Raw genomic sequence first — 20,615 nt, 5'->3', positions numbered from 1 at the left:
AAAGAGATGATATGTCTAATGAAAATTTTGGACTGACAATAATTGTTTCTATATTTAATTTTTTTTTTTTTGTAATTTTTTTTCTTTTGTTTAAGCGAACGTTTACTACAAATTACAACAGATTTATACCTCAAATTCAATTGATTAAAAAGTGTTTACTAGATTTATTGTTTGATTCCCCTATTATCACGGTTCTGCCGAGCAATCAAATCTTGTCATATGTTCTGTCCAATTTATAAAAGGTCTTATGGTGTTAAAAATAATAATAAGTCACTTAATATTACGGTTTATGGTGTACTTAAAAATAAAAAATAAAAAAATCACGGTCTATGATGTTCCTCATCAGTTGTAAGTGAGGGGGAGTATTTATCAATAATTACCAAAATTTAACACCTTATTTTATAAATGTCACATTTTATAAAAACTTTCAAATATAGCAAAAAACTCATGTAAATGGACCTAAATATGCTCAAAATCTCAAAAATCATTTACACAGAAAACCCAAAGCACTAGAATAGATCTCCTCTACATTGTTGTTCAAAGTGCAAGGCCGCGAGGACAGTTGGTAAACGTCGTTGAGCAGTTGCGGGTGTTGTCTAACTGTCAACTAATTGAGTACCAACTTGAAAATTTGTTGCTCATGTCTAAAACTCAATTGTTACTGTTAATACAATATCGTCACGGCAAAATATTATTTGTACAATCATTTAGCAGACGTGATATTAGTTGAGGATTATAACTCATTGAAACCAAATTCCAATCCGATTGTGCTTACGAATTTTCCTTAAATTTGTTGGATGACATGGATTTAAAACCATAACAGTTTTCATAAGAGGATCATTTCAATTAAATTCGTGCTTCTCTTCCCGCAAATCTAATTAATCTATAATCCCTATTAGCAAGTTCAAAATTGTAGCCGATCTCACAAACCAATCAAAACTAAACAATGGAGTGAGGGTGTGCGAAAATGCTGCTCTCAACGGGCTAAAAATATTAATCCATGTGCAGAAAGTTTTAAATTTTTAGACATGAAAATGATTGGGAAGTTTAGCAATGTTGCTGCTTGGATATATAGTTGTGGGGGTGAGAGTTTTGCCACTAATTTTGATTTGGTTTTAATTTTGAAGGTATTTAGGTCTATTTAAGTAATTTTTCTGTTATATTTGAAAGATTTTATAAAATGTGACATTTATGAAATTGAGTGTTAAATTTTGGCTATTATTGATAAAAACTCAGTGAGAGGTTATAAATTCGATTCTTGCCAAAGATGAATTTGAATCACATTATTGCCAGCTTATTGTGAGGCTATGCCCATCCCCTCTCCTTTTAATGTAGATAATATCGTTCGTGAAAAAAAAAAATCTTATGGTCGTTTAATAACTATTTTTATTCTATATTTAAAAATGAAATTTAAATATTTTTTTATAGTTGTTTTATTTTCCACTTTTTAAAAATTGAAATAATTGTTTTATTTTTCACTCTTTTCAAAATTGAACACCATAACTTAAAAGCTACATTTGTGTGTCATATCCCGGTCCGGGGTCTACCACATTCCAGACCCGCTCCATCACCGTAGCACGATATTATCCGCTTTTGGCCCCGACCACACCCTTACGGTTTTGTTTCTGGGAAAGGATGATGTGGGATGTTACATGATCCACTCCCCTGGATGATGTGGAATGTTACATGTGAGTTTTCAAAATTTAGCTCGATTTCGAAATCAGTTTCATTTATTTAAAAGTGAAAATATTTTTTAAAAAGCGAATACAAACGCTGAAAATATGATATCATGTTTAATAGGAAAAGGATGGTCTTGTAGACTTGTACCCTCTCCCCTGCCAATAGTGAAAGGAACTAGCAGATTTGCTTGCCCAAATTTGGATTAACCTTGATTTGGCCTAGTTAGCCTGCAAAATACTTTTTGGTGGGAATTAGCAAAAGAACACCCTGCTCTTCCCATATTTGTTTTATTTTCCAAGTATTATTCCCTAATTATACATCAAAAAGGCTTCCTAAGCAAACTTTGTTAAATTTGCTTACATTTTTTGCCTGATAAGTTGGAAAGTTAATTAGGTTGTTGTTCTAGTGAGTGAAAGAATGGTAGACACCATCAACTTGTAGTCAATTGGCTTTGTCAGATAAGCATCCATCCCCACCTCCAAGCACTTTGCTTCATCTGATAACATTGCATGAGCTGTTAGGGCTACGATCGGAATGTGCAAATCGGTCCCCTCCTCCGATTTCCTGATTGCTTTCGTTGCTTCATAACCGTCCATCTTCGGCATCTGATTCACATAAACACGCGCAAGTTCATCAACTTCACGAGTCATGACACGACGCGATGCATGTTTAAGAAACAAATTGTTACATTTACAATGCGGCCAGATTTGTATAGGGTTTAGGGGTTCTTTAGTACTAAGTAGTAGGGTTTAATTCTTCCATCATGAACAATGTAATGCTGACGAGATTTTAAGAGCTAAAGCAAATAGATATGAATTGTTTTTCGAGTTTTGATTCTTACCTGACAGTCCATTAGAATCAAGTCGAATGGACGGAAACCCCATATTTGATTATCCAAGTTCGTATCTCCATCTTTCGAGTGAAATTCCTTTCTACAATCTTCTGATTTGTTCATACAGTTGAGAGCATCTACTGCCTGCAGTCCATCAGCCACAGCAATCACAGTAGCCCCCATTTTTTCGAGCATTATAGTTGCAACTCTCTGCAGCACCGGTGTATCTTCTGCGAGTAGAATGCGCACGCCTTCGAGAGATTTCTGTTGATTTGTAGTTCTATTTTTATATGAACTACCGTTCTCTTTCGTACTGCTGGTGATTGAATGATGTTCTTGAACTTTCGAGTTTTCACATTGTGATTTTGTTGCATGGGATGCTTGATTGTTGCTCATTGCTTTATATTCCTTATCTTCTGTGTCTTCTTTCCTTGAATTATTGTCTTTCGAGCACACGCGTGTGAGTTCAACTAAGCAGCTGTTAACCGCCTGGTACTGCGGGGAACTAGGTTTCATGATACCGTCTCTTTGCTTTTCTTCGACATGAGATGTGTTTTCAGAATTAGAGTCGTTCTTTTCAGATATATCAGAATCATCAGAGCTGCAGCCAACATAAAAATGAGTAGAATCGATCTCAAGGCATTCATGCAAGTCACCTTCATTTGTGCTATTTGTCAAACAGGTTGCGGATCTCCTCTGGGTGTCAAGATCTCTCTCTGTCATGACAGTTTCCAAAATATGAACCATTTTCGCCTTGTACATCGGTTTATTAACCATCAAAACATACCCTTTTCTTCGGAGCTCCATCTTTATGGCGTTGGATGTATCATGATTCAGCATCCATGCAAAGTTTGCTTTCCCAGAGTATTGATCAAGGAAGTTAAGCTGCTCCTTCCATATATCCGTGCTCAGGTCAAGCAGCCCTATATCGACAACCATGACGAAAGCTGGGTTCCTCATGTCACATGTGTTTCGTATTTCACCTCTCAAAGATTCACTCAGCGAATACTGTTTTTCGAAACTGTTTTTATTAGACGAATTCCTGCTATGAAAGAGTTCTCGAAGAATTTGTGTCAGTTCATTCCACTCAGATGTTGCCAGAGTGAACACTCCTTTTTTTCGCAACCACTGGGACATAATCAGTCTCCCCATGCTGCCGTGTAGTGCAAGCAGCACCTGCATTCACATTCAATCGTTAGTAGTATTTAGTAGATAAGTACAAGAAATCCACATAACGTCTCAGTTTCTAGTTTCGGATAACCTGAAAATCAAAAAGAAAGTTAACTTACAACTACATTTTTCTTTGCAAAATCTACTTGACAATGTTGCTCCATGCCATCTGCAGGCGTATTGAGAACCAAGTAAAATTGCATTAAAGTACCCTGCCCGTCCTTCTTTACAACCTTGATTTCACCACCCATCTTGTTAACCTGTCATCACCGCTATACAATTATTTGAAGCATAAAAGCAAACATGGAGAAGATGCAGAATAACATAACATTGTTGCAGATCAGGGTGAAAACTGATTAGAATTGGCGAAGCTTTCAAGCGTGCAGCTGATTGTTCAAGGGTCATAACTTACACGAAACTCAGATAATCTTCGTGTTTAGGTGTTCGTGGAATGTGATTTACTTTGACATGCATGACTACTCTACATAAGAAATTGTTAACTCACCAATGTTCGTACAATGCAAAGTCCAAGTCCAGTTCCCCCATGCCTGAAAAAAAGATAACAGAGATAAGCATGCTGGGAAAAACCACAGGACAGTGGAAGTTGCTTGATTTACTTACGTTCGAGTTGTTGAGGGATCAGCTTGCTCAAAGCTTTCAAAAACAGACTCCCATTTACTCGGATCAATTCCTGCAAAATATAGTAAAAAGATAAAACGACACAAGTTATCATGGGAAAAACGTTTTCCGAGTGAGTTTTTGTGCGTGTGCTTGAAATAAGGTTCTCCGTTGCATACCACAACCAGTGTCATCAACTTCGAACCAAAGAATCATTTTGTTGTCGTCCTTGTTGGAAGCCTTTTTTACATGGTTGCCTTGCTTCAGCTTTGCCTTATGAGACGGCCACAAATTTTTCTGATCAAGAAGGATTCTCCTGGTGTCACCAGAAACGTTGAAGTTCTCGCATGATCCTCTAAGTATAACGTGACCCGCTGCAAACATTTGTCACAATTCGTCATACAAAATACAACAAAGGTTGTATAAAACAGAGCTTAGCGAAATCGTTATAATATGGAAGTTTTACTTACATGTAGTGAACTTGATAGAGTTGCTGATTAGATTAGCAAATATTTGAACAACTCTTGCAGAGTCCCCTCGAACTAATTTCGGAATATCATCTGAAGAAAAAAAGATCGATCAAATAAATTTTCATGAACAAAATAGAATGACTTCTAAATGAAATACTAATCATTTCTGTTTAAGTAAATACCAGAGAGATCTAAAACAGTCTCCACATTGTGGTTAATACACTGCACGGAGAACATGTCGAAGAGCCCCTCGAGTTCTCTTCCCAGATCAAACTCGGCTTCTTCCAACACCATTTTTCCAGATTCAACCTGCAAAACATATTCCAACATAACCAATTGTTAGTTTCTTTTTCAGATAAACGGTGCAATGTCCCTATGTCTAACCTTGCTGAGATCCAATATGTTGTTGAGAAGCCGAAGTAGAGCGGTCGAGCATTTTCTGATCTGAGTAACTGTAGAGTATTGTTCATTTGTAAGGCAATCATCACTGATCATAATGTCCAGCAGCCCAATCACCGCCGCCATTGGTGTCCTCAGTTCATGACTGCAATGCAACAAAGTTACATACGCTTGGATTAGATCACAAGGCGTGTTTAAACTAATCTACGAGCAAAACCCGTATCTTCACAAAGAGATTAAGTATACGTGATAATGGTCATAATAACTAAGTGTCGAAAATGCTTAGCTTGGTAGCGTAGGTTTGTAACCGAAAAGGGCATTAAAGAGATTAGCTATATATCGAACTCTCGGAAATGCTGGACTTTTCTACCTCATATTGGCTAGAAATTGGCTTTTGTAGTTACTAGAGGCCTCAGCCCTTCTTCTTGCATCTAGGTGACTTATCAGTTCTGCCCTCAGCTTCATCTCCTTTGAAACTCCGTTCGTGAGTATGAAAATGCAAACACATCCAATCACCAGAATGCAAAAGGATGCAGATATCAGTATAACCAACGTTTTGAACGCTCTTTCGTCTACCTTCCCCATTATATATTTTCGCGGAATGATGATAACCCCTACCTGCACAAACCGTAGCTTGATTTAGCTTCCTTCTTAAATGGTTTAGAGAAAGCCTATTCTTCATAGTCGGAAGCTTGGCAAAATAAAATACGACACTACTAATTAAACATATGCCTTTTATGATGAAACATCACACTTACTACGCTAGCACGCGGTTAAGTACAAGTTGGGAACAATACTGATGTTAGAGAAAGCTTACCAGAGGAAGTTTCTTTAAATTTAGAAAAAACGAGTCGATGTAATACTGCTGGTTTCCAAGCCTGGCATTCTCAACATGAACCTCATGACTAGGAGGAAACTTGTCACCATAGGCTCGCTGCAACCACTCTGCCCCTGAGTGTATTATGCGATCCTCAGAATCGACAGCCATCATGAGCTTAGGCCCTCTCGTCGAATTCGTCAAAAGTGGAGCATTTGTTGACGTAGCAAGCAAGTAACCTTCTCGAGAAGTTAAGTAAATATGTCCACTGTGAAACTCAACAAGCTCTTTCATCAGTTGCCCTACACTGTACAGAGCTGTAGTAACACCCACAACCGCCACTTTACTTTTATTTGAAGGGTCGGAAACCGCCAGTGCAGCCGAAAGAAGTGGTGAATCCGAATACTTGCTCACCCCCACGTGCCAAGTGGCCACACCATCCGGTACTTGTGAAAGCCCTGCAATGTTGATCAGATCATCCGGTTGAATTTGGGTTGCTTTCCCTGTCTTCTCCCCTGTGACGGGATCAAGTGGCTCACGGAACCATTTCGCAGAAATGTTGCCATGTATGGACTGATCACTCCACGCCTGATGTGTTGTCACTGCATTAGCATCATACGCACCACTTGCGCCGATCGAATAGTTTGAGAGATCAGAGTAGATGTAGTATGTATTGTTGCTCCTGTGATCTCTGTGGAATGCCTGGACAAAACCATTTCTGTAGTTTATAGTGATTGCATTGAGAGCCTTACGGCTCGCGAACATTGCCCACGTCATAGCCCTCATTGATTCATATAGCTGCTAAGAGGTCAAAAATGCATCAAATCAAGAACATAGGTAAAACAGTCTCAAATCAGATTAACAAGAACACGAAAAAGGTGTAACAATTAATCAACCTCCACTTGTTCTGCTTGACTGGTAGGGTTGCTGTTCCGTTTAATCACATACTCCGAAAGCTTAACCTGCGCTGCTGTTATTTCTGCCGTGGAATTTAAGATGTTCCACATCCTTAACACAGGACGTTGCAGAAGTTCGTATCGAAGCCCGTATGCTAAGTTGCTCAGCGATTTTGCAGTGTAGATCCTTGTGAAATGCCATGTCAGTATGGTTAGTAGCCCTATTAAAATTGCTAGCATAACCTGCACACAAAAAACCATCAATATAACAAGGCTATGTGTAATCAGTACGCTAAGTTTCTCCGTCCCGCATATCACAGTTATACATATGCAAAATTAACTAGTCAAAAGCACGAACAGAACAATTATGAACACATTCAGCTGTAAGTTGCTGGTAAGCAGTGTTTCTCAATGAGGCGAAAAATCGAGTGCCCTTTCAAGCTTAACATATTGATCATGTAGAACAAACTTTCAAATTTAGGAGATGCATGAACTTGTACTAACCATGATGGCGAGGCGGGCGACGAAGACGCTGTAGTAGGAGGAGAGGCAATGAGCATTTCCATACTGGAACTGGTCTCTTTCAACATCCCTATGAAAGATTCTTCTTCCCAGAGGAGTTGTAGTGTTGCTCCTTCTCCAACGTGTGGCAAAACTTGAAATTTTATTAAACACTTTTCCTAGAGGAGTTGCCATTGGTGAACATTCATGAGAACTCTCACTAGGGACTTAAACAAATCCTGCAACTTAGAGAGAGGTGTTGGAGAGGGTGGGATTATAAAATATACTGGTTTCCTGAGTCACAGCACATTCTGCTTAATGCAATTGTGTTGTGAGTGGGAAGTGCTTGTGGGTGGTTTTTATTCCTTCTATCAATCCAAAGCATCAATGCCACATCTCTCTAAAACCTGCTTTTTTCAATAGTGCTTTTGCCCAAATTCTGACTGCTGGCTCTCTGGTGGTGCTTTTTGGATTTTAGGGCAACCCAACCAGTTGTTTAATGCAGAAGCCGACATTGGAGTGAACACATTTTTGGTGCTTCCATTACAGCCATTTGAGAATTGCATGATGTGGGTTAGCCAGGGCCCACCAGGATCATGCTACTAAAGAAACCTTATCAACTGGATATAATATTTGTTTTGTTTTATTTTGATACGAGCGATAACGGAGAAAGGATAATCGAACGTAAAAGTTCGGTTGCAGGGTGAGTAAAAGTAGATCAACGCATGTGGATCATAGTTTTAAACTCATACTACATTTATCAACCGGATTTAGTTGATTCGATTTTAATACGTTGGATGTCTACCAATGAAATTCACCAAATGGAAGATAATCTGAGTGAGTAAAAAGTTTAGCACCAAATGAAAGATGCTTACGTTTAGATATTGTTGATAAGAGGGAATGGAGAATCGAACATAGGAACCTGGTTGCAGATTTGATTACTTGATGTCTTTTTATCTAGAATTCAACATCTGAGATTCGTAAAATTTGAACTCAAAACCTCTTTCAGCAGAATAAAAAGATGAAGTTAGCGACGAGGATTCGATTTTTATGTTTTGGATGTCTCTGCAACCAAAGGTCGAGATAATCTGAGGGAGTGAGGGTTAAAAACTGAGGACAATTTTACTGGACATGTAAAAGTGATCTTAGAAATTTCCTCCTAGAATTGCACAGTGGACCAACGATCTTTCAGTTTTGTCAACTGTCATCATGTTTCTTATTTAGTTGGTAGGTTGAAATGATTCGGAATTAAGCTTTGTAAATGTAACCTAGCTGGGGTCAAAGTCCTTAATTAAAGTTACTTAAGGGGAAATAGTGTCCTACAACACCGTCATTTAACCCTATCTTCGAACTCTTGGGTTTAAACTTCTCCATCTTTCAATATCTTGTCAAGTGCTCTAAAAGAGTGATTAATTCAAATATAAATCATTTAACCCTGCATCTAAAGTATCAATTCTCCTAATTCGACCTCCAATTCTCTTTTGATGGTAAATAAAACCTCACATCAAATGATAATCCAATGGTAATTAGACTCTAATCACCATTTAGATCACTAGGTGACATTAAAATGTTGTAAGTTGCAACCCAACTTGTAGGGAGATTAAAACAAGAGGTATTTTTTTATTTGTTCCTTGAATTTGTAAGTCAGTGCCAATTTTCGTCCTAAATTTTTACTTTGTCAATTACCCCATAAACTTGTATAATTAGTCAAATTTCTCTACCGTTAGATTTTGAATTTTTCATAAAAAATTTGTTGTGCTGTGAGAATAAACAAATTTTTTTTTTCTTTCCAAAACTGCTTTTGATGTGCTGTAAGTATAAACAGCTGTGAAAAAAAAAAAAAACAAGTGAGTGTTTGGGAAACTATAGTGCTAAAAACGCTTTTAAGAAGAAAAAAAACACTAAATAGAATTGTCGATAGGAAAGTGTCATTCATTGATACTATTCACCCATCTCCCATAAAAAAAATAATTAAAAAAAAAAGGTTTTTTTGAGAAACATGAATAGAGTTGTTTCTACTTTCTGTTATTTTACACTCATAACACCTTTTTTTTTTTTTTTTTTTTTTTCATTTACTAAATATATTTTAGCCCCAATTTTTTTTTTCTTTCTGAAAAACTGCTTTTAAAAAAATTTAGTGGGGGTAGCTGCTGCTGATAACATTTCTTTTACAATGAGATGATGGTGTCGAAGGTGGCAATAATAATTAATTGGATGTACGGACTAATGCAAAATAGATAAATGGGCGTGCACATTTAATTTGACTTTGATAATTCATCATCTAGAACGTAGGATTTGTGATCCAACTCACCATTCACTAGTTATCACTTATCATGTATGTTTGGAGTATTTTTTTTATTTTTTATCTAAACTACACGCTCTACTGCTAATAAGATTGTGCGTTTAAAAGCACTCTATTCCTTACGTACGAGGAATATTTTATCTTTATAAACAAATATCAATTTCATATACATGCATAAACTTTTCATTTAGTTGTTTTTATGTATGTATGTTTCTGGTTTAGGTTCAAGATTCTCTTATAAATCACTTTTGTACGTATTATTTTTTTTAAAGGGGACTTGTTAGTAGCTTTGTTACGACAATTTACTCTTTCGGAAGCTGAAATGACTCACAAAGACATTTCAGCCTACTTCGAGCCACCAATGTGTGATTTACTAGTGCCAGAATTCGAATCTAAAACGTGCCTTTTGAAATACAGGCTTGAAATCTATCACCAACCACTAAGTCACCCCATAGTGATTTGTAGTATCATTTTTTTATTTATAGGCAAAAAATAATTAACTGTAAGAAATCAAGTAGGGTTTATGTGATTTTATTCTTAGATGACCTAATAAAAGGTTAGGAAATGATATTATTATGGATAGTGGCACATCCTCTTTCTCCAGAGATGTTGACTAAATATTTGATTAATAGGATAATTTTTACTCGATTTATAATTTTCTTGTTATATGGCTTCCAGCACGAAGTCCATTTGATATATGGATTAACGGATCCGAGTTAAAAAAAATATGCAGGCTAAAAGGTGAAAAGACGGTGGTCTACTTAAACACCAGCATTAGATAAATGCTAAGGAAATTGTCTCAAAGTAAGTCTTTTTGTGGAGCCTCTCTACCACTTTACAATTTTTCGTTAATTTTCGTACTAATATTATAAAACATTGTGTCAAAATATGAGTTGGTAGAGAGTCCATAAAGAATCGTATTTTTAAGAGAGGCTCCTTAGCATTTCTCCCAGCATTATCAAGGACACTAGCCTTCATGCATGCGCTTACGTGCGTGCAAAGGACATTTTTTGAATTACAGTGTACTATGTGCGACTATGCATTTTTTGAATCACGTTATTGTTAATTTATTGTGAGGTTAAGCCCAACCCTTCCAGGCCTCCCCCTTAGTGTAGATAATATCGTTTGTTAAAAAAAAATTTATTTGACAACTAATTGAATCACATTATAATGTGCGTGCGAAAGACTTTTTTTTATAACCAGCACTACACCTCTTAAGATGTTTTGAACATGTTTAAAAATAGAAAAAATAATATTTAATAAACAAATGATTGAATCATATTATTGCTAGCCCATTATGAGGTACTAATTATAAAAAAAATAAAAAATAAAAAACTGCACAAAAAATTAACTATAAAAAACACTATTTATATGACGAAAATACCCTTACATTATTTTATGCATTATTTTAAACTGTTTTTGAACTTTTTTATTTGGAGGGCATTTTTATCCCATTTATTTTGGTGAATTCTGTGATCCCAAATGAGGCTGCTGGCTTTATATAGTAGTATAGATAATTACATGCTTTTCCTAGTTAAACGACAGCATTTTGCTTTGAAATCTCATTGAGATCTACTCCGATCATAAAGTGTCACACCCAAATTATCTAAAGTTACATATATGGGGTACAACCTATATGTTTGCGGTACAATGTACTAGCATTGTACTAAATCATTGAGTATGAATAGGATATGATATATAAGCTTCTCAACGTTCTTCTCAACAAACTTATCATGCAAATCATAAACTGATATATTTAATAATTAATTAAAGGAGCTGAAATGTCTCAACAAGCTTGTCATGCAAATCACAAATTGATATATTTAATCTCTACTAGTTAATAAAACACTCACTATCAACCAAAATCCTATGTAATTACCAATTTAACCATCTAATTAAAACATAATATGAATAAGAAAGGCAGAAATGTAATTTCACACAACCAAATTTTACTTTTTTTTTTTTCAAAGTCTCACCTACATGTAATCCTAACATATCTCTAATTAAAAAAAAAAAAAAAAAAATTTCTCACACACTTTGTGTGTGCCCATATGCTAGTAATTAATTAAAAGGACTAAAATGTCTATGTGAGTCTTTCCACCTCCAGTTGGTCTCTTTTTTTCTTTTCTTTTTTTTAAAATAAAAATAATAATTAATTAGTTAAGTATAAAAACTACCCCATTTTTTTAGGGTGATTCTAAATTAGTCTCAACTGTTTTAAATATTTCAAATAACCACCTAACATTTTGAAAATTAGACATCTGATCGTTATTGAGGATTTTACCAACATTAAGTGATGACGTTACTAGCAAAATGATGAGGTAGACAAATGCTAAAGTTGATTTTCACGAATCGACGTATTTGGAGTTCCAATCCCCAACCCATTTTAGTAGAGTTAAACCATAAATTTGCTTAGCTAATGGTGTCAATTTGGAGATTTAAATCTCCATAGATGACTTGAAGATTAAAACTCGCTTACTATTTGTCAATGTCATCATTGAACACTAGTGAACCTAATAGATATTCATTTTTCAAAACTTCAAGTAATTATTTGGAATGTTTTAAAAAGCTACAATTTGGAATCACCTCTAAATGTTTGGTAGTTATCTGGAATTGATCCTTAATCAAAAGCACAAATAATCAGTTTATGCATATATCAAACTGTATTTTTTCTGTAAAGAATAATGAGTCATTCTATGCGAAAAACCGAAAAATGGATGTTTTCAATTTTGTCAAGGCAAGTCATTGTATCATGATCATGACTCGTCCTTGCACTTTAAGCAGTAATGATGAAAAATCTTAGGTAAGATTGTCAATGTCAATTATTTGAATTCCAATTCGTGGGAAAAAGGACATTGTCGGAGAGGATTATTGATGCCAATTATATTATTATCTCGTAATTTGCAGAGATAACAACAATCTCTCAAATTAATCACAAAAAAAAAAAAAAAAAAAAAAAAATTAGAGGGTGAGAAAACTTCGTAATTTAGAATCAGACAAGCAAATCAAGTGGAGAGACTTTGATGCATAAATCGGCTTTGGGCAAGAATATCGCACGTGAGAGGATTTACACTAAAGAGAGATTTGATTCGTTGCTAATGACTTGAAAATGTCCTTGAGGTCATGAGGAACTGGTGGCCTAAAATTAAAGCCAATTCTCAAGTGCAGCTGTCTTGTCGCACACGACAATACATTCAACAAATAATAAAGATGTATTTGATTTCATTCAATCTTGTTTAATTTGAATGTGTTGTCTGTCTTGTCGCACACGACAACACATTCAACAAATAATAAAGATGTATTTGATTTCATTCAATCTCGTTTAATTTGAATGTGTTCTCGATAGAACCGCACTTCGTTGAATGTACAAAGAAACGTGTACAATATTTTGGTTTTTTGTTGTTCGTAGCAACGAAGGTTGGACGTGACGGTGACGGGATTGCAGGATTGAGAAAATGGGGTGTAGACCGTAGCGTGTACGCTTTGCAAGTTCCAAGAGGTGTTTGGGTCCACCGATCAATCACTCACACTTGTGTTGGATTATATTACTGGGTCCATATTATTGGTACATGTAACATGATCGGTTATAGAATTGGACACACCGATGGTGGGTGCACTGGTGGCAGCTGCAACATTAGTATGGTTAGGGATGTAAATTGGTTTGAAAAGTTCGAGCTTGCATCAGGTTCGGCTCTTGTTTGGTTTGTTAAAATTTGGTACGTGAAATATTTAAGCTAAATTTAATTCGTCTCAATTAAGAAACAAATCAAACTTGAGCATTGATGTGTTTGATTCATAAAACACGTGAGTAGCTTGAAATTTTTCATGAGACAGTTCGAGAAAAACTTCAGCTCAGCTTGATTCTTCAAGCTTGAGAAATAATAATATAATTCATATTTAGTGTACCAAGACCAACTAATTATCTAAATTAATAATAAAAAGTTAAAAAGCTTAATATGGTTTTATTATTTCTTGTGTGATTCAGTGGAAATAGGACTTCAAATTCCGCTCAGAAAAACCTAAATCATACAAAAGCTAAACCAAAATTTAACTTTCAAATTGTTAACTATTCCAGGTGCTAATATCTGTTTCAGAACTTTTTACAGGTAACATTTTGCTATAAATTGTATGGTGATTTATGCAAACACAGTGAAAAATGTTATGGAGACCACATTTTTATACCACATTAGCATACGATTTGATTTGACAAATGTTGTGTACATGACACGTCAATTAATTCATCTTATTAGCCGATGATTGTATGAATCATTTGTCACATCATGTGAAACACCAATGTGATATGAATACGCGGTCAAAATTTGAAGACTTCATTTATTAATCATCTTTGCAAAAAATAAATTTAATGTAAAATCATTTACTCATTTGATTGTCATGATGAAATCTCAATATTTCTTAGAACATAATGTTTACCATCTTTTTTTAAACTCAATTATATGCTTTAAATATTTTCGTTTTGACTAATATTTTTGCAAGAATAATATACAAAGTACAACTTAGAAAAATAAACGATTTGAATCGTTGAATTTCGATGATGTGAAGTGGGCTCCACAAAAATAGGGATCCCTCTAGACAAAGGACCTGGAGCAGTGAGTGTTGTGATGTTCCATTTTGAAGCGATACAGGGCTACAACAAATCAAGCAACGTAAACAATTGTGAAGGAGGAAAGTTCCCATTCCAAATACGAGTCATGACCATCTTCAATAAATATACAAAACAGTTACAATGAAAACATGTATCCATGGTTTCGACTGTAGTACAACAGCAACACGAAGAACTTGACGTTCCATGCGAGTACGAAACCCTTTGGGGAAAATGGGGGATGAAAGCTTGGAAGGGCTTAGATGAAGATTCCCAGAACAAGTTATTCGGATTTTTTACTCCTTACGTCCTCAGCTGCTGCCTTGGCAGCAGATATGGCTAGGGTGGAGGATTTGAAAGCGCTTTTCGGGTTGAGTGCCTTTCGGATCTTAAAAACAGTCCATGCAGTTCCTATAGCATGTCCTGCTGCATCAAGCCCGTCGTTTGCAGCCTTACCTGCTTGTTCACCATACCTGCAGGACAGTTATACTCAAACGTTTACACCCTATCACAGAAGCATACCACTCGTCTGATGAATTTTGAAAAGCGTGAAGTAGGCCATCAACTATTGCTACCGGCAATAGTTGATACCGGCAACAAACATAGGGTTTGAAACCGAGGGTTAACTTGTTGATCCGAAACCCACACAAATGTTAATAACCTCTTGCAATGCATCCCCTAAGTTATAGTGAGCCAAAATAGCAGGTCTACTGGCCACATGAATCGTGCATATCTTTTCAGTCTTTATTTGTTTCATTTACTGTTACATTACTCTGGCATCAAGCATCTGGTGAACATTACCTGTGGGAGACGAGCTCGGTTGTCACAGTAGACGACGTTGACATGACATTTTTCCCGGCCACTTCAACAGCATCACAGACTTTGCCTAGTTACAGGAACATGTAAACATTAAAACTCAACCATCTGATTGGAAACAGTCGTATAAGATTATAGAAACACAAAAGGTAAAGACAATTGATACATCATCTATGATGGCATGTTTAGATCTACCTAATAGTCAAATATAGTTATATGTCTAAAGGCTTTTGGCTAAGTACACGGTCACTCGCAGTGATAGCGGTAAGAAAAATCTCTTTAGCTGCAAGAAAATCTACCCTTCTACAGTTAAAGGTCAAAAATAAAACTTTTGTTCGGGAACTATCTGCACCACTCTTGTAATTTATAAGCGAGCTCACCGGAGTTCCACTACAAGCAGCAATGAAATGACACATTTATACGGACAGTTTGTGTATCATTCAGAGCGAAGGTATTAATGAAATTATGACAGAACAGCAAGATAGAGGTTTTAATTGAAAGATTTAGCAAGCCTGTTATTAAGAAAGCATCAACATCAAGGTACTGAGATGATCAACATACAAAATCCATCCAGCGATGCTAGCAAAATTTCCCCAGGCAGAAGACGGAAGAATTTCTTTCCCACTTTGGAGTTTACCACCGAACTTGTGAAGAATCCAGAAACTTTCAAGACCCCAGAAAGGACACCGGCTGCAACTTTCTGTGTCGTTTTGCTCACCTTCTTAACCCTGCAGAACAAGTAAAAGTTAGATTCTTGATCAAAACGATTCTATCGACCCCAGAAAGCAAAAGGGCAAAAACCCAAACACTCGACTAGACGATGACACCCTTGTCTTCAAACTAATGTTCATAGACAGAGCTGTAGAACAATAAGGCAATGTCCATATACTTGCAACTAATGTCTTCCCTGAATCCTACGAGAACATATGAAGACAAGGGACCAAACTCCAAATACGAAAATTGGTCTCGGGCATCAATCTGAGTACGAAAGATTCATAATTTTCCATAATTAATTTGTCTTAAAATTTGACAAGTTTCAATAGACAACCGGGACTAATGCATCCATCAAAGACACAAACAGCACACAAATTTTGTACCTTTTAATCCTTCTCATGGTTTGGGGACTGACTTCCTTAATCGAACGCGGGTCCATCCGCTTCTTCATAACCTCATTCCCCAATTTCAATCTCTCCACCGTCACATCTCCACACTGTTGGATAGTGGCCAAATTAGGCTAGGAAACAAAACAAAATTGATGAGGGAACATCATGATGAGGATTATGTTTCCTTGTTTTGTGGCTTATTTTGTGGCTTAATTTGCTCCTTGTTTTGTGGCTTTTTCAAAGCCATAATTATTTGGCTAGGATGAAGAAAAGCATAAAAAGAGATGGTGAGAGCATTTGGCAAAACAAGAGGGGCACGGGTGAGAAAAAAATCTAGAGAGCTAGAGTGAAAAATCTCTTGTGAAAGAACTCTTGGGGTAGAGTGAGGCTCTTGGGAAAATTCTGTGAGAGGGTGTACAAGGGATATGGGATTGGGTTATGTCGATTTAACTCATGTGTAACTTGTACTGTTTTTCTCATAGTCAAGAGCAATATCTCTCCGAGGACGTAGGCAGGTTTTTGCCGAACCTCGTAAATTTCTCGGTGTCTTTATTTCTTGTATTTTAAACTATTCAACTGTGGGTTTGTATGTTGGTGAAGATAATCAGCCAAGGCACAACAATTGGTATCAGAGCTTTGTTGGAAGCTTTGGTTCATTGAAAGTTCAGATTTATTATTCACCATGATGACTACAAACATGTCGTTTTCAGTTGAGAAGTTTAATGGGAAGGGCAGTTTTACTCTCTGGCAGATGAGAGTAAAGGATGTCTTGACTCAACAAGGATTGGTTAGAGCTTTGAAGGGAAAAGATGGGAAGCCTAAAGAAATGACAGATGACTAGTGGGAGGAGCTGGAGTCGCGTTGTGTTAGCACGATTCGACACTGCATAGCTGATAACATTATCAACAATGTTATGGATGAAGATTCTGCGCCTGCACTGTGGGAGAAGTTGGAAAAACTCTATATTGCTAAGAGTTTGACCAACAAGTTACATCTGAAGAGGAAGCTGTACAAGCTGAAGATGGATGAAGGCGGGAATCTCATGGACCACATGAATGTGTTCAATGGATACTTGGATCAATTGAGGAAAGTTGATGTTAAGGTTGAGGAAGAAGATAAAGCCCTCTTACTTCTTACCTCACTTCCAGATTCGTATGAGAATCTTGTGACAACCTTATTGCATGGAAAAGATACAGTAAGTTTGGAGCAGGTGCAGGCTTCTTTGGTGTCTTATGATACACAAAAGAGGAAGACCATTGTTGATGGTGGGCACGAGACTGCTTTAGCTGTTCAAGGTTGGAATCATGGAAGAAAATTGGGAGGAGGATTTGAGAGAGACAGCAGGTTCAAATCAAGCTCCAAAGGCAAGGGACCACAATGCTATGACTGCAAAGAATTCGGGCATAAAAGGATAAATTGTCCTTTGAGAAAAAGAAAGGATGATCTTGGTCCAGGTAGCAGCAATTTTGTGGCAGAAGACTTCGAGTATGCCCTCTAGGTACTCGAAGCAACACATCTCCTGGTGATGTATAGTCTCAAGTGTTGCAGGGGTTTTGCAGCAGGTGGAGCTATGGGATTCACAGGTGATGAGATGGTCCTGAAGAATGAGAAGTGTGAGGAATGTTTGTCTGGCTCGACGGGTGTTGCTGGAAATGGGTGCACTGACAAGTTTCCAAGTTGCAGACAATGAAGAGGAGGAAAACCTGCTGGAGGAGACGAGGATGTGTCGAGATCCTGTCTGAAGCTAAATGTTTTTTTTTGCTTGCAGCAGCTGCACATGCATTGGCAGTGACTGAATCGGAACAGGAGCAACGAGGTTGATTCAGAGTGTGCATGCTGGTACGTAAGGCCAATGGACTTTGGTACAATTTGGCCAAGGTGGAGATTGTTGGATAGTGGCCAAATTAGGCTAGGAAACAAAACAAAATTGATGAGGGAACATCATGATGAGGATTATGTTTCCTTGTTTTGTGGCTTATTTTGTGGCTTAATTTGCTCCTTGTTTTGTGGCTTTTTCAAAGCCATAATTATTTGGCTAGGATGAAGAAAAGCATAAAAAGAGATGGTGAGAGCATTTGGCAAAACAAGAGGGGCACGAGTGAGAAAAAATCTAGAGAGCTAGAGTGAAAAATCTCTTGTGAAAGAACTTTTGGGGTAGAGTGAGGCTCTTGGGAAAATTCTGTGAGAGGGTGTACAAGGGATATGAGATTGGGTTATGTCGATTTAACTCATGTGTAACTTGTACTGTTTTTCTCATAGTGAAGAGCAATATCTCTCCGAGGACGTAGGCAGGTTTTTACCGAACCTCGTAAATTTCTCGGTGTCTTTATTTCTTGTATTTTAAACTATTCAACTGTGGGTTTGTATGTTGGTGAAGATAATCAGCCAAGGCACAACACACACCACAAGATGCCCTTGATCAGCTGGCCTGAACCGGCCGCGATTAATTTGGCAGCCATTCCATTGTAATCCTCCACATTCGGTGCCAATGTGGTCCAATATGCGGCGCTCCGCTCCTCCAACTCCTCCTTCTTCTCCGAGCTCAACTCCTCCGGGGAGGTCTCCAATGCCAGGGTATCGTCCAACGCCTCCCCTTTCCTCTTCGCTTTGTCCGAAACCTTCTGTACCGAAAAACTGCTGTAACTCTTCAAAATCCCATCCAATTCCTTCACCAATCCCTCCTGCCCTTTCGACGCGATCGTCAATCCGTAGTTCAAAAAGCTGTCCGGATCATTCGCCTTTGATTTCGGGTCCGACCCGGACCCGGAATCGGAATCCGGCGGAGTGTAGAGTGAGAAGAAGTAATGCGAGTCGTCGAGCTTGACGGTGCCTTCCTTCTTCGCCAGAGGCCACTGGATCTCGTCGCCGACTCGGGCGAGGACGGCGACTATGTCGTCACCATGGATGAGGCGTATGATCGTGAAGTCGCCGGAGGCCAGCTCGACACTGTAGTGCGTGTCGATTAAATTAACAATGGTGCCGGGGATTTTGATGAGAACCTCTTCGGTGGCCACCGGTGGAGCTGACGGCGGAGCCTCGGGTGGAGCCGACTCCTCGGGCGGAGCGGAGGGTGGGTATTGGTAGGTAGGGTTAAGGTATTCCGGGAAAAGATTTTCGTAGAGGTCTTTCATGTCGAGGGAAGGGTAGAGATTTGGGGCTGAGGAGGTAGGGATTGAAGGTGCTTCTGGGTTCGATTGGATGATCTCCGGGTAGAGGGGCTGTTTGGGAACGGGGTTTGGGTTCGCCATGGCTGTGACTTCTCCTGTTTGGCTCTGAAGATTGGAGAAGATTAGGGTTTCAGACTAAGCGAAATGACGGAGAAGAAGATGGATGGGACAACGGCGCTCGGACTTTCTCGAGATGGTGACCGGAGTCTGCATGACACGTGGCGGTTGTTCGGTAATGCCAAGTAGGATTAGGAGGAGACGCAGCTTTAAAGGAAGGTTAGCTCAACTGTCTCGGCGCCTTGCCGCGCGAGTAACTGTTAACGATTTTTTGTGTTTATCTTTTTCTATTTTTGGAGGGAAAAAAACGAAAAGGAAGTTTAACTAATGACGACGACGTTGAAAGGTTAACTCAATTTGTTTGTGTCATTCTTTTGGTCATATTTAGGATGAAATTTTAGATTTGACAACTGAATACGTCTTTTTGTACTTAGATACCGTTTGGTCTCGTCTCAAGTCAGTACAACTACAAACATATTGAATGAGTTGGTCAGTTTACTCGATTGTCAAACATATTTAGTTCTCTGTTTTTTATCTCACTTCCACATATAAGAGTAGGTAATGCAGAAATCCTTGTTCTACGATAGGGCTCTTTCACCCTCATTTTAGGGATCCTTTTTTCATTTAGGGACACCTTATTTTTCATTGTCACATTCTCTCTAGATTATCAAGTCTCTATGTACATTTTACACTGTTCTAAAAATTTCCGTCTAGAAGAAATGGCACTTAGAACTACCTAAGCGCCCACCTATACCCACCTAGGTCGTAACTCCCTCAGACAGAAAATAGATTTTAATTTTGCATTTCAGTTTTTTCAATGAATTGTAAGAGACTTGTTAAATACTTGAATGAATACGCATTATATGCTTATTCCTCATGTTTTCAATATGTTTTAATACTTTATAATATATATATCATTTAATTTTGCAATTTATGTATCTCAATACAATTATAATTTTTTAAGTATAAGTAGACATTTATTTATATGTTATATAATAAACTTACTTATACTTAAAAAATAGGGCCTAGGCATTAGGCATTTGACTGCCGTCCGACTAGCGCCTAATGCCTTTTTGATTAGGAAATATGTGTAAAAACTGATCAAGTGAACTTTTTACATTAAAAACATGTTTAAATCTCATTAGATAAGGGAGGTGATTTAGCAACTTGATTGGTGGTGTGTTTGA

At 37.5% G+C, this 20,615-nt stretch overlaps 2 protein-coding genes across 3 annotated transcripts; both read right to left on the bottom strand.

Annotated features, from left to right (window-relative positions):
* Nucleotides 1-1,862: 1,862 nt before the first annotated feature.
* LOC137747593 (histidine kinase 1) lies at nucleotides 1,863-8,463 on the bottom strand. Of its 2 annotated transcripts, none has more exons than XM_068487728.2 (13): nucleotides 7,387-8,463; nucleotides 6,883-7,125; nucleotides 5,987-6,784; nucleotides 5,540-5,787; nucleotides 5,155-5,314; nucleotides 4,953-5,079; nucleotides 4,771-4,860; nucleotides 4,480-4,674; nucleotides 4,304-4,373; nucleotides 4,188-4,230; nucleotides 3,802-3,942; nucleotides 2,522-3,688; nucleotides 1,863-2,285 (listed from the first exon to the last, which is right to left on the bottom strand). In XM_068487728.2, exons 1-13 carry the CDS (start codon nucleotides 7,576-7,578, stop codon nucleotides 2,070-2,072), a joined length of 3,690 nt encoding a protein of 1,229 aa, XP_068343829.2. In that variant the 5' UTR covers nucleotides 7,579-8,463; the 3' UTR covers nucleotides 1,863-2,069. The 2 variants fall into 2 exon arrangements, with proteins under 2 accessions (XP_068343829.2, XP_088543258.1); XM_088687132.1 differs by having other exon boundaries at nucleotides 5,987-6,787; nucleotides 7,387-7,998.
* Nucleotides 8,464-14,331: 5,868 nt separating this feature from the next.
* Nucleotides 14,332-19,590, bottom strand: LOC137748822 (protein EARLY-RESPONSIVE TO DEHYDRATION 7, chloroplastic-like). The gene is made up of 5 exons (XM_088687131.1): nucleotides 18,604-19,590; nucleotides 16,199-16,311; nucleotides 15,663-15,829; nucleotides 15,087-15,171; nucleotides 14,332-14,758 (listed from the first exon to the last, which is right to left on the bottom strand). Exons 1-5 carry the CDS (start codon nucleotides 19,450-19,452, stop codon nucleotides 14,569-14,571), a joined length of 1,404 nt encoding a protein of 467 aa, XP_088543257.1. The 5' UTR covers nucleotides 19,453-19,590; the 3' UTR covers nucleotides 14,332-14,568.
* Nucleotides 19,591-20,615: the final 1,025 nt, after the last annotated feature.

Source organism: Pyrus communis, chromosome 2 (assembly GCF_041283825.1).
Source record: "Pyrus communis isolate YQ-2024b chromosome 2, ASM4128382v1, whole genome shotgun sequence".
NCBI classification, from domain to species: Eukaryota; Viridiplantae; Streptophyta; class Magnoliopsida; order Rosales; family Rosaceae; genus Pyrus; species Pyrus communis.
Note: the sequence above shows the minus strand (reverse complement) of the source record. Positions and strands in the feature narration are given on the sequence as shown.